This window comes from Budorcas taxicolor, chromosome 4 (genome assembly GCF_023091745.1).
Source record: "Budorcas taxicolor isolate Tak-1 chromosome 4, Takin1.1, whole genome shotgun sequence".
Taxonomy (NCBI): Eukaryota; Metazoa; Chordata; class Mammalia; order Artiodactyla; family Bovidae; genus Budorcas; species Budorcas taxicolor.
Genome location: NC_068913.1, coordinates 119,905,616 through 119,918,438, shown reverse-complemented (window position 1 = coordinate 119,918,438; position 12,823 = coordinate 119,905,616). Strand labels below are relative to the sequence as shown.

Here is a 12,823-nt window from a genome sequence, read left to right as displayed (position 1 = left end):
GACTCGGGTAAGTGGTTTCAGCAAAGGCAAGGGGAACCCTTGGCAGCATGGCCTTTGTGAATCTGAGCACAGGGCTGGACAGTATCATTTGTTCTGGGGATGAAATGGAATGGTTGGCGTCTGTAAGCACTCACCCCTCACTGAGACAGAGGTTGTGGAACTTCACGAGACTGCAGACCCCTGCCTGTTAGTGAGGCCCGTGGTGCAGCCCAGTGGAGCGGCAGTGTCAGCGCCCGCAGCGAGAGGCTGGACGGGAACACGAGCTCGCCACGTGAGGCTGTGACCCCGAGGATACAGACTCGTGATGTGCGCTGTGAATGCCGCAAAAACCCCCTCTTTGAAGGTGAGGGAATGGGCCTGGTGCCTGTGGAGGGTTTAGTGGGTCCTTACGGAGAGAAGTAGAGGGTAGCATGGGAGACCCCATCTTGAAAGTGTGAAGAGCCCGAAGGGGGCCTGAGCTGGGAGGGGTGCCTTCTGGGAAAAGTGTTGGTCACTCAGTTGTGCCCGACGCTTTCCTCCCCCATGCGCTGCAGCCCATCAGGCTTCTCTGTCCATGAGATTTTCCCGACAAGGATACTGGAGTGGATTGCCATTTCTGTTCCAGGGCATCTTCCCAACCCAGAAATCGAACCTGGGTCTCCTGCATTGCAGGCAGATTCTTTACCAAGTGAGCTACGAGGGAAGCCCATGTACACAGATACAAATGTGGGCTGATTGGTGCAGAGGTGTCCTGTGGAGGCCTGTCCCAGCCTTGGAGCGCTGTCCTGTGGAGGCCTGTCCCAGACCTAGAGCAGTGTACTCTGAAGGCCGTGTCCTGTAAGGTCCGGGTTCCTCGCCAGGGGAAGACTGCGGAAGAGAGGCTGTATGTAGATTGTGAAGTGAGAGGCCCTGAGGGGGTGGAATGTAGGGAGTGGGCAGTTGGCCAAGTGGCGGTGGTCAGGCTTTCTGGCCCCATGTTGTGTAGACATGTGCTTGTGTAACAGCTGAGCTCACTTAGAGCTCTGCACGTGCACACCATGATGGGCCCGCCTGGCCGCCGGCCGCTGTCGTTCGGAAAGCGTGGATGAGCTCCTCCTGAACAAGCCCTTTTGGTGCGTCATGCCCGCGTTACGGCGTGTCTGCTGGGTCAGCCACGAGGACGCGCCTGCTGCTGCGGCTGCTGCGGCTGCTCTGCCAGTCAGGAGAGCGTGAGCGTGTCTGCGGTTCCCGCGACTCCCTGAATTGTCTTCCAGCTTCCCTGCTTGCGCCTTGCCTGCCATGGGTTCAGTGAACAGGGAGAATACAGCGAGACAGGTACCTGTTAGAGTCTTCACGCCTGTGATGGTTTACGGGAGCTCAGCCTACTCCTGCCTCAGCATCGGAGGATCAGGCTCTCATCTCACGTTGTGTAACATCGTCAGGCTTCCTGTGGTGGTTTGAGTTTGGGCTTGGGCTTGCCTGGAATGTTAAAGACCATTTCTTTACACATTTGTTTAAACACCACTTCTGTGGTGTTTCTCCACTGCATTTACGTCCGATTATCCTGTGTGACGTGCGTATGTCTTGTCTCACCCTCATGGACAGTTCATTTGACGTGCTTGCTTCTCTTTCACTGAGAAAATACAGTCTGCCCGCGCTGCCGCCGCCGTCTCCCTGCCGCCTGCAGCGGGACTCGGTGCCCTCGGCTCCTGCCTCTCCTGCTCCCTCACTGTGCGTAGATTGGTGTCTGTGGCCCCCGCGCTGGAACGCCTTTCTGCAGAGAGCCCGCCTTTCCTGCATCAGCGAGTGAGCACTAGGCCGTCCCAACGGTTGTGTAGCTGCTCTCATCTTAAGGCAGCCCCTCTCCGGAGTCTGCTTCACGTTGCCTTTGTTTGTTGCCCTTTATTATAAAACTCCTGAAAAGAACTACTGTCATTTTGTTCCAGGTTTTCTCCCCTCTTGATCCATTTCGTTTCAGTAAGGGTTTTGTCTCCACCCTTCCAGAGGGACCGCTCTTGTCAAGGTCGCCCATGACCTCCATGCTGCTAAAACCAGTTGTCAGCCCTCAGTCCTCATCTTACCTGACCTGTCAGCAGCACTGGGCACGGTCGCTGGTTCTGTCGTCCTAGATAAGCTCTCCACTTGGCCTTTAGTGCCTCGGCCTCTTCGCCGCTGCTTCTCCGGCAGCTTTCTCTGTGTCCTTGTGTCGAGCTGGCTCCACATGCTGGGGGCCAGGGCTTGCCCTTAGGCCTCTCTCCTACATTGCACCCCCACTGCAGTGGGCAGCACGCTTGGTCGCACGGCGGGAAGTGCTGTCTCCTGCTGCTGAGCCTTTTCTCGCCCCGAGCCTGGACCCTCCCACTGGACTCTGCAGATTTTTATATCCAGCTGCGTGTTCAGCAGTGTAAACTCGCCTTCCTATTTCTACCCCCAAACTGCTCCTGCTGTGATCTTCCCTGACGCAGGAAGCGGCGCCTCTCCCGTTGCAGTTTCTCAGGCCGAGAGCCCGATGCTCATCCCTACAAGTCCTGTCAAGCCTGCTCTCAGAACCTCCTGCCTCATCACCTCCACCGCAGAGTCTACGCGACCTCTCCTCTGGATTGTTGAGTGACTCCTGATTGTTTTCCCTGCTTCTGTTGTTTCCCCTTCGTAGTGTATTTTCCAGGCTGTAACTGGACTAAACCCTTTGCAGTATGTCAGATCCTGTCACTACCCTGCTCCGCAGCTGTTTACTGCCTAGTCCAAGGTCATTCTTCGTCTTATGGCCTCCAGCCCTTCTTCAGAAATCCACATACAAGGGAGATCTCTCAGCTTTATCATCCTCTCAATGGTTTCATTTGAAAGTCTTCAAGATATTTCTGGTGTGGTCCACAGTTCCATAAGCCTTTATTTCAAGCACACTTGGCCATTACCTGTCATGAGATCGCCCATTCTTTCACCCATCCTTTTTTGCCTGCCATACCCTAGATAAGATAGAAATTAAAAGGACTTTAATATTGAAAAACTTTTTTGTGCAACTGCTGTTTGTTTTGATATGTGGTGTAATATTGAGTAATCCTCACCCCCACATTGATTTGTGAGGCCTCTTGTATGTATAACCATGGTACATAAATTTAAAAAAGTTAAAATCCTGTCTTGATTCTGGCTGTGTGTGGGGCCCTTTGGTGCTCTGCACGGGCTTTCTCTAGCTGCAGTCAGCAGGGGCTGCCCCTCGTTGTGGCAGACAGGCTTTGTCCTCGCGGCGACTCCTCTCGTGGAGCGTGGGCTCCCGGGGCACCGGCTCCAGTGGTCGCAGCACACGGGCTCAGTGGCTGTGCCTCGCAGCCTCTGGCGCACAGGCTTGGGACTCGCAGCCCTGGGGCCCGAGAGCGAGGGCTCAGCAATGCTGGTGTGTGGGCTTAGCTCCTCCACGGCGCCTGTGTCTCCTGGACCAGGCATCAAACCATGTCGCCTGCACTGGCTGTAACACCAGGGACGTCCACATTCTCCTGTAATTGCATCTCTCTCATTGACTGTCAGGTGTTGGTGCCGGCATACTCTTTAAATGTTATCGAAACTTCAGAGTGTGTTTTAATATTTGGTGGGGATAGGAGCATCTCATGAGTTTACTTTTCAAAATTGTCAGTGATGGTCTCTTTCTTAATAATAGTTCCAAGATTTAAAAACAACTTGGTCAATTTATGAAAAGAAAAATGTTCATTGGGCTTTTTTTTCTGGAATGATTTTAAACTGAGTTGACTAGCTTGTGTAAGTTAATACTTCATAATACTTTTTATTAGCTAAAATTTTTTACTATGTGATAGATTAAATTCTTTTTCCTTATAAACACCAAAGATGTACTTTGGTTCACTTAGAAGGCATGCAAACGCTGTGACTGCGCTGGACTTTTCGTTTCAGATCTGCTTCCTCCTGTTCGCCATTCTCTACATCGTCTCCTACGTCATCATCACGAGGTACAAGAGAAAGTCAGGTGAGCAGACGCCCGCCGCCGACAGCCCTGCCTCTAGTGCCACGCGGTCTAGACGTGTCCCGTGCCGCATGGCCCCGTCCGCACGGCTGGTGTGTTCATTATGCCCGTGACTGCAGCGAGCAGCGGCCTGATGCTGAGAGCACTAAAAATAACCTCAGGGAATCTGACTACTTGCAGGCTCAGTAGTCAGACCAGGTCTACTTCTTAGCCCTGAGCCCTTTTTTATCCTCATTCTTACATTCAACTAAGAATAGCCCAGGGCTCTTCAGTGTCTGGGAAATTCCAGAGTTTATGAGGACGTTTGGTTCCTCGGCTCTGAATTTGAACGTACTCACCCCCGTCACCCCTACCCCATTCTTTCTCTCACTACCAGAATATTGTTTCTTTCCAAAGTGGTACAGAATTTAGAGTGTCCGTAATACCCAGATGGTGCTAGTGGTAAAGAACCTGCCTGCCAATGCAGAGATGCAAAGAGACAAGGTTCGATTCCCGGGTCAGGAAGCTCCCCTGGAGGAGGGTGTGGCACTCCAGTGTTCTTGTCTGGAAAATACCCTTGGACGGAGGAGCCAAGGGGATTCTGATGGGCTATAGTCCACAGGGTCGCAGAGTCCAATGTGACCGGCGTGACTTAGCACATATGCATAATACCATTTAGCGCTCAATTGTGTATCATGTTATTCTTTTATTTTCATATGTACCCTTATCTCACTGGGGGATCATTATATCTTTTTTATAAATGAATTTTGTGCTGATTTAGTCACAGATTTTTATGCCAGAGTTTTGTAAGTAACTAACCATTTTTTTTTTTAAATAAAATAACTAGTTACTTTACTGACTTCTGTTAAATTTGAGCTACTTCTTTGAAATCACAAGATTTCTACTTGTGGTGCAAGGCTAATAGTAGGTGCCATGTGAATGTTTAAGGATGTCATATATTAAAGATTCCTTATGCTATCATGTTAAACTTCAGGAATCTTTAAAGAAATCAGGAAACAGTGGTTGCTGCAGCGCACTGCCTGGCTCTGTGACTGCACCGAAATACTCTTTGGATTCCTTAGTCTCTCAAAATTTTGAAGAACTGGGATCCAAGACAGTATCTTAGCTGCTTTAAAAGATGTCTTGGCGTCAAGCTTCATAGATTATGTGCATTGAACGAGGGAGAGAGAGAGAATGAATGAACAATGCATTGTTTTAGAGGAAATTAGGGGATGATAAGCAGGAAAACTGGAGATCTATTAGATGTTCTTTAGAGTAATCACAGAAGAGTAATGAAGACCCTGGCCCTGGTTGATAGAGTATTGGCAATAGAACTGAAATGGATGTGAAGCTATTAAAACACTCTTCAAGATTTTGTGGTTGGTTAGATGTAGGTACAACAATACAAAAATTAATTGTGACAATTGGTACTTTGTGGTCTCTCTGGTTGTAGAAGTATTTTGGGCAGCCAGTAATTAAGAATAGAGTTTGGACTAAGAGAATGGCCCAAATATGCCATTGTCACTGAAGCCGGTGGGTACTCAGAATTCCAGAGACCCACACAGAGAGCCTTTGAGGACAACCCCAGTGAGGTATTGAGGAGAAAGAAGGGCTGGGGTGTTGTGTAATATCTTTGTAATCGGATCATAGTTTCCTTAGCTGGTAAGATTATGTGGGAGGACTAAAAAGATGGCCAACCGCCATGAGTGAGGGAGAGGGTAGGGTGGGGAAGCACCAGAGCAAGGGCCATCTGCTCCTTGAGAAAGACACGCAGCGTGGGGTATCTCTGTCTGTAACTGGAACAAAATGACTCAGTGTCAAGGCAGTGGTGTACAGGGTGGTTTAGGGTAAAATCTGCATTCTCACCATTACTAACAATAGGCTCAAAGTACAGAAAAGTGTGTGAGTTCTAAGATTCTGAATTTTAATTTCATAATAAATTTTTTTTTTTGGCCATTATCAACCAGGGGCTTCCCTGGTGCCTCAGATGGTAAAGAATTTGCCTGCAATGCAGGAGATGTGAGTTTGATCCCTGGATCAGGAAGATCCCCTGGAGCAGGGAATGGCAACCCACTCCAGTGTTCTTGCTTGGAGAATCCCATGGACAGAGGAGCCTGGCGGGCCGCAGTCCACGGGGTCACAAGGAATTGGACACAACTGAGCTGCTAATACACATTATCAACCAGAAAATTTCATCCATTAGCAATTTCACTGACTTCCTATAACAGTCAACTTGAATGTGGTTCCAAGGCTCTACTGAGCTTTATTTCCCTGAGCACTAAAGATTTGGAAGATTTGATTTACATATGGGAGTTTTGTTAATCAGGATTGATCAGTCAAAAGACTCTTGTTGTTCTTTAACCGTATTCTATCCTATCTGATTTAGTGAGATTAGAGTTGGAAAAATGCTTCTTCAGGTTTATATTTTATGTTTCATTAATGAAGCATTTTGTTGGAAGATAAAAATATTAATGCCTTGAACATTTTTGCAGATGAACAAGAAGATGAAGATGCCATAGTCAACAGGATTTCGTATGTATTTTAATGTTCAGTTCTCCTGTTTTCTAATTCTAGAGTCATGAATTTTCAAAACTTAATACTGCCCTGTGGGCAGAAATATGGAAAAAATTCACCTAAAGTATTACAGCAACTTTAAAGTATTACAGCAGCTTTTCCAAGAAAGTACATGTAAGCAAACACGCGGGTCATTGTGGCCTGATTACCTGTTGAAATTTGCTTGCTTGAGGAGCCAGCAGAAGCTCTTGGCCGCCCCTTGGCCTCTCTCAGCCCACACCAGGAAGTCCTGCTGGCTTTGTCGCCAGAGTCTGTGGCGTTTCAGAAGGCGACGCTTCTAGAACTGCCCTCAGTTCTGAGGAGCGCTTCTGCAGTTGTGTAAGCAGCCACCATGTCTGCGTTTTCTGGCTTGACCCCGGGCCCTACTCTGAGGACCCCTTGTTGGCATTTAGCTGTGCCGCACCAGCCTTTTATGGATGGTTCTGGCCACTCAAGGGCAGCGGATGGTATGACCCTGTTTGTATCTCTAAGGCCAGTCACAATACCTTCTAGAAGGTTTTTGATGTAAGGTTCACTGTTATATTTATGGTGACTATATATTCAGGATTTCTGGGTAACTTTTGATTTCAGAAACATTGGCATGTCCTCATACACTTACTCCTTGGTCCCATACACCTCCTAGCTTTAGACTTGGAAGCCACGGTGGGCCTTTACAGCTGGGTTGCTGGCCAGTGTGCTGAGGGTCAAGAGGTAGAGGGGCTGGGAATGCTTCATGGGCCAGAGGACGCAGAGGGGCCCCGAGGGAGAGGGCCGACTGCCCAGACACACGGAGCCTGAGAACCCGCTCCCTGTGAGGAGGGTGGGTGAGCCTGACAGTGTGTGGGCCCTGTCGTGACCGGGGGGCTTGGGAGGGTGGGTGGGGAGTCTCGTGCAGGACCTGGGGGCGGGGCCTGTGGGTGCGAAGGAGGGAGCAGAGGTGGCTGTCACAGGTGGAGGACAGAGATGAGGTCACAGGAGGTCAACTGGGGGTAGGTGCCCGAGCTGGCAGTACACTGGGGTGGAGCTGGGGCCCCACTTTTCCCAGCAAACAGGCTGAATATCCAGCAAAACCACTTGGTAAGCCTTCTCCTGTGCCAGAGTTGAATTGTATTTTTGACATGTATCATATGTCTACATTAAAAATTTATCAGTCATTTGCTAAACAGGGGAGGTTATCTATGGCTTTTAAGTAGGAAAACACTTCTCTTGGTTGCCACAAGATGGCACTGGCCTCACAGTTACTCTATTAGATGTGTTTTGCGCATTTAGTATGATTTTTTTTCCTTACATGTATTTTCACATTCTTTCTACATTAAATTTAATGGAATGGATATTAAATTAAAATTTCATCTCTAATTTTAATGAGGGAGGTTCCATTTTCCTTTGTCATTATAGTCTTCAAAAAACTTTAAAAATTAGATCTTAAAATTTTAAGCATTTTGGATGTGTATAACTGAGAAAGTGAAAGCCCCTTATGGGCCCTCTCCTAGGAGGTGTTATATATCATGCTAGATTTTTTTTAATGCACCTCTTTTCCTGTGTGAAAATATACCTGTTGGGGGAGAGGGTGGGAGAGAGCATGGCTTATATTCATTGTTTGTGCCTTTCCTTTTTCACTTTTAGACGTTTTCCATATTATACATTTTGAGCTATCCTATTTTAAAAAATGACAAAACCATCTTCTAAATATTGTTAGTTTCCTACAATTTATTATATAGTTGATTTAACCTTTACCTATTTTAAGAGATAGTAGACCAATGGCTTTGGAAGTTTTTCTTCCAGAAATAACCATTTTAGCTCAAGTCATTTTTCATACAGTTTTCACAAGCACTTTTGTCACCTGAAACAGCTGTTGCATTGCTCCTGGCATATATTGCCAGCATTGTTAATTAACTGCAGTTGTGAAATAAATGCTTGAATTTGAAAGAGGAGTGAGACTCCGTTTATCCTCCATCAGCGTGTGAAGCGCGCTGTCTCCAGCCTACGTCTGCTTTAGGCCCACTTGGTGGGCTCAGTGGTCTTTTCACAGGTGAGTTTAGAGTTGGTCTAGGTTAGCTTCTGGGACCGTGTGTACACTGTTTGTCTCCCAGCTGCACATGCCCAGTGAGGCATATGCTCGCTCTTTCCGGATGTGGGGCTGCGGAGCTTGGCCCACGCTCTGGTGGCTCTGCAGCCCCTGCCTGTTCAGCCTCTGCTGACGCTGTTCTCCCCTTCCAGGTTGTTTCTGAGCACCTTCACCCTGGCAGTGTCGGCTGGAGCGGTCTTGCTTCTACCCTTCTCGATAATCAGCAACGAAATCCTGCTTTCTTTTCCTCAAAACTACTATATTCAGTGGCTGAATGGCTCCCTGATTCATGGTTAGTGTATGTGTCTTAATATGATCACAAGCAGTGTTTTCATTTTATACTGTACTGTATTTAGAATTTTTCCATGTCTTATTTTCCATAAAAATATGGGTCTTCCTTCAGTAAACTATTTGAGTCCTTCATAAAATCAGAAAATCAGATTTTACTTACTAGTCTGATTGTTAGTTGTGAAAAGCTTTTCTACAGGAAGCAGCATTTATACTGTGATTTTGATAAAAATACATTTTCATTTAATTATCTGGCAAGAGAATTTTGATTTATCTGGATATGTCAGAACTCAACCTCCATTTCAGACCTTAAAAAAACAAAAGTTTACCATAGTTTCTATTTTATTTATTTGCTGTTCATTTCTTTAGTCATTTCAGAATGTGTGACAGAAGGGGGAAAAACTGTTTTGTCAAGGACAGACTTTAAAATCTGTTGTGTTATGGCTGAGTTGGTAGGTCTTGTCTCACTAAGCCTTTGTGGCCCCATGGCCTGCAGCACACCAGTCTCCTCTGCCTTCCACTGTCTCCCGGAGTTTGCTCATACTCATGTTGGCTGACTTGATGATGCCATCCAACCATTCCTTCCTCTGTCGCCCCCTTCTCCTGCCTTCAGTCTTTCCCAGCATCAGGGTCTTTTCCAGTGAGTCAGCTCTTTGCATCAGGTGACCGAAGTATTGGAGCTTCAGCTTTGGCCTCAGTCCTCCCAGTGAGTATCCAGGGCTGATTTGCTCTAGCATTAACTGGTTTCTTCTCCTTGCTGTCCAAGCAACTCTCAGGAGTCTTCTCCAGTACCACAATTACAGAAGCATCAATTCTTCGGCACTCAGCCTTCTTTATGGTCCAACTCTCACATCCATACATGACTGCTGGAAAAATGGCTTTGACTGTGTGGACCTTTGTCAGCAAAGCGATGTCTCTGCTCTTTAATACGCTGTCTAGGTTGGTCATAGCTTTCCTGCCAAGGAGCTGCAGTCACCGTCCACTGTGATTCTGGAGCTCAAGAAAATAAAATCTGTCACTGTTTCCACTTTTTCCCCTTCTATTTGCCACAAAGTGATGGGACCAGATGCCATGATCTCCGTTTTCTGAGTGTCGAATCTTAGGCCAGCTTCTCACTCTCCTCTTTCACGTTCATCGAGAGGCTCTTTGTTCCTCTTGGCTTTCTTCCATAAGAGTGGTATCAGCTGCATATCTGAGGTTTTTGTTATTTCTCCTGGCAATCTTGATTTCAGCTTGTGCTTCATCCAGACCAGCATTTTGCATGATGTACTCTGCCTAGAAGTAAAATAAGCCCGGTGACAACATACAACCTTGAGGTACTCCCTTCCCAATTTTGAACCAGTCCGTTGTTTCATATCTGGCTCTGACTCTTGCCTCCTAACCTGCATACGGGTTTCTCAGAAGGTAAGTAGGTGGTCTGGTACTCCCACCTCTTGTAGGGTTTTCCCATTTTGTTGTGATCCACACAGTCAAAGGCTTTAGCATAGTCAGTGAAGCGGAGGTAGATGTTTTCCTGGAATTTCCTTGCTTTCTCTATGATCCAGTGAATGTTGGCAATTTGATCTCTGATTCCTCTGCCTTTTCTAAATCCAGCTTGTATATCAGGAAGTTCTCTTTTCATTTACTGCTGAAGCCTAGCTTGAAGGATTGTGAACATTACCTTGCTAGCATGTGAAATCAACACAGCTGTATGGTAGCTCTCAACATTTTTTGGCATTGCCATTCTTTGGGATTGGCGTGAAAACTGATTTAAAAATTAATGTGGTTAAAAAATAATGACTTATTTTGGCAATGTGGTATATTGCTTTAAAGCAAAATAGATCTGAATTTCAATCTTGGCTCTGTGATTTTCTGGAAATGTTAAATGAGGTAGGACATTTTAATTTGTGAAATATGTACAAAGATCTAACACACATATCTTTCTATGTGTTTCATTGTCTTTTGCCCACCTTTTTCCATATTGAATTATGTTATCTCTGTATATGTGAAACACATCAGCTGTTTATCAGATTTTTGTAAATATGTTTTTCTGGTTATCTTGCTTTTTAACTGTGTTTTTGGTTGCAGGATTTTTGCTTTTTATGTGTCCAGTCTTTTTCTTCCTTTCGTTTCTGTAATTGTTTTTGTATTTAGAAGATGATCTCCCTTCATAAGATGACAAATACTCCTTTTTTTCTTGTTCTTTAAAAAATGGCTTTGTTTGCATGTAACTGTTTAATCCATTTGGAGTTTATACAGATAACTACCTTTTTTCTTACCCCTTTGTGTTTGTGTTTAAAGAAATACATATTTTCTGTAGAAAATTTGGAAAGCAAAATTTATAGTGAAGAAAATTAGTATTACAGTTTCACAACCCAGAGAATTACTGTGAATACTGGACTGCAGCCATGAAATTAAAAGACGCTTACTCCTTGGAAGAAAAGTTATGACCAACCTAGATAGCATATTCAAAAGCAGAGACATTACTTTGCTGACTAAGGTCCGTCTAGTCAAGGCTATGGTTTTTCCTATAGTCATGTATGGATGTGAGAGTTGGACTGTGAAGAAGGCTGAGCACCGAAGAATTGATGCTTTTGAACTGTGGTGCTGGAGAAGACTCCTGAGAGTCCCTTGGACTGCAAGGAGATCCAACCAATCCATTCTGAAGGAGATCAACCCTGGGATTTCTTTGGAAGGAATGATGCTAAAGCTGAAGCTTCAGTACTTTGGCCACTTCATGCGAAGAGTTGACTCATTGGAAAAGACTTTGATGCTGGGAGGGATTGGGGGCAGGAGGAGAAGGGGACGACAGAGGATGAGATGGCTGGATGGCATCACCGACTCGATGGATGTGAGTCTGGGTGAACTCCGGGAGATGGTGATGGACAGGGAGGCCTGGAGTGCTGTGATTCATGTGGTCGCAAGAGTTGGACACGACTGAGCAACTGAACTGAACTGAACTGAAACCCTTGAATATTGTGTGTGTGCATCTGAACACATAACTAAATAAATAATGAAATGGAACCCTAATGGAATTCAATAGATGAGATATTTCCCCTTTTAAATTTACATTTCTTTAATTACTAGTGAGGGTAGGCATTTACAAAGCACATTGATTGGTCATTTGCATTTGTTTTTTAGTAAATTGCCCCCCTGTATTTCTTGTGTCCACTTTTGCAATTTTAAAATTATTAACTGTCAGGTTAATTGCAAATGTTTCCTTCCCAGCTGGCCTTTAATACTGCTTATCCTGTTTCTTGACAAGAATTTTGACCCCTTAGTCTATCGGGTATTTTACACTGGGCTTATGCTTTCTGTCAGACTTGAAACTGGAAACAAATGGAGTCACTGATGCCCTGAAGAGCACATGAACTCAGTAAAGTTAGGGCTAATTGTTAAGTGAACAACGAGAAATTACTCCATTTTTGTTGCTTAGCAATTGAACTCAAGCAAATTAAGGTCTTTACTGAAATTGACGCAAGGAAGTAGGCCATGCGCTGAGAGGCCAGCACGCAAGGTGGGACACCGCGCGGGAGCCGGGAGAGCGGCCTGTGTCGCGCGGCTCAGAGCACCAGCGGTGCTCCTGGTGGACACACGTAGGCAGCAGTCTGCTGCTGACCAGCAGTTAGCTCATAGATGACTGCGCGTGGCTTCGGCACGTGTCGGAAACGCTTGCTGAGGCTGCTCCCTCGGCCCTCCCCTTGATGATGCTGCGGTCTGTGCTGCGCGCATTTTGAGGATTGGGCTCCAGGTGCTTTCCCGGAAGTGCAGGTGGTCTCAGTCCAGGCTAACCAGAATTTTGAGGGAGCTGGCCTTTGTTTCCAGTTTTATGAAACAGAAAGTGCATGACATACTTAATGAACTGCCCGTGCTCTAGTCATAGCCATTTGTTTATTCTTTTTATGGACTGAAAGTAAGAACTATCAGCACACGGTGTGCTGTGTATTTATGCTGGAGTCTTAACCTTGGAAGTAAATGTATCTGTTTGTATTGGTTGCCTTTCTGATTATAGTGTAAGAGTTTAAGCTCAGGCA

The 12,823-nt window shown here is 46.0% G+C and overlaps 1 protein-coding gene across 1 annotated transcript in view; it reads left to right on the top strand.

The window, feature by feature from the left end:
• LMBR1 (limb development membrane protein 1) overlaps positions 1 to 12,823 on the top strand; it is a 130,123-nt gene that overhangs the window by 15,535 nt on the left and 101,765 nt on the right. The window contains exons 2-4 of the mRNA XM_052638366.1: positions 3,856 to 3,928; positions 6,397 to 6,436; positions 8,675 to 8,814. Coding sequence (XP_052494326.1) covers positions 3,856 to 3,928; positions 6,397 to 6,436; positions 8,675 to 8,814 — 253 coding nt within the window. The remainder of the gene's footprint in view (positions 1 to 3,855; positions 3,929 to 6,396; positions 6,437 to 8,674; positions 8,815 to 12,823) is intronic.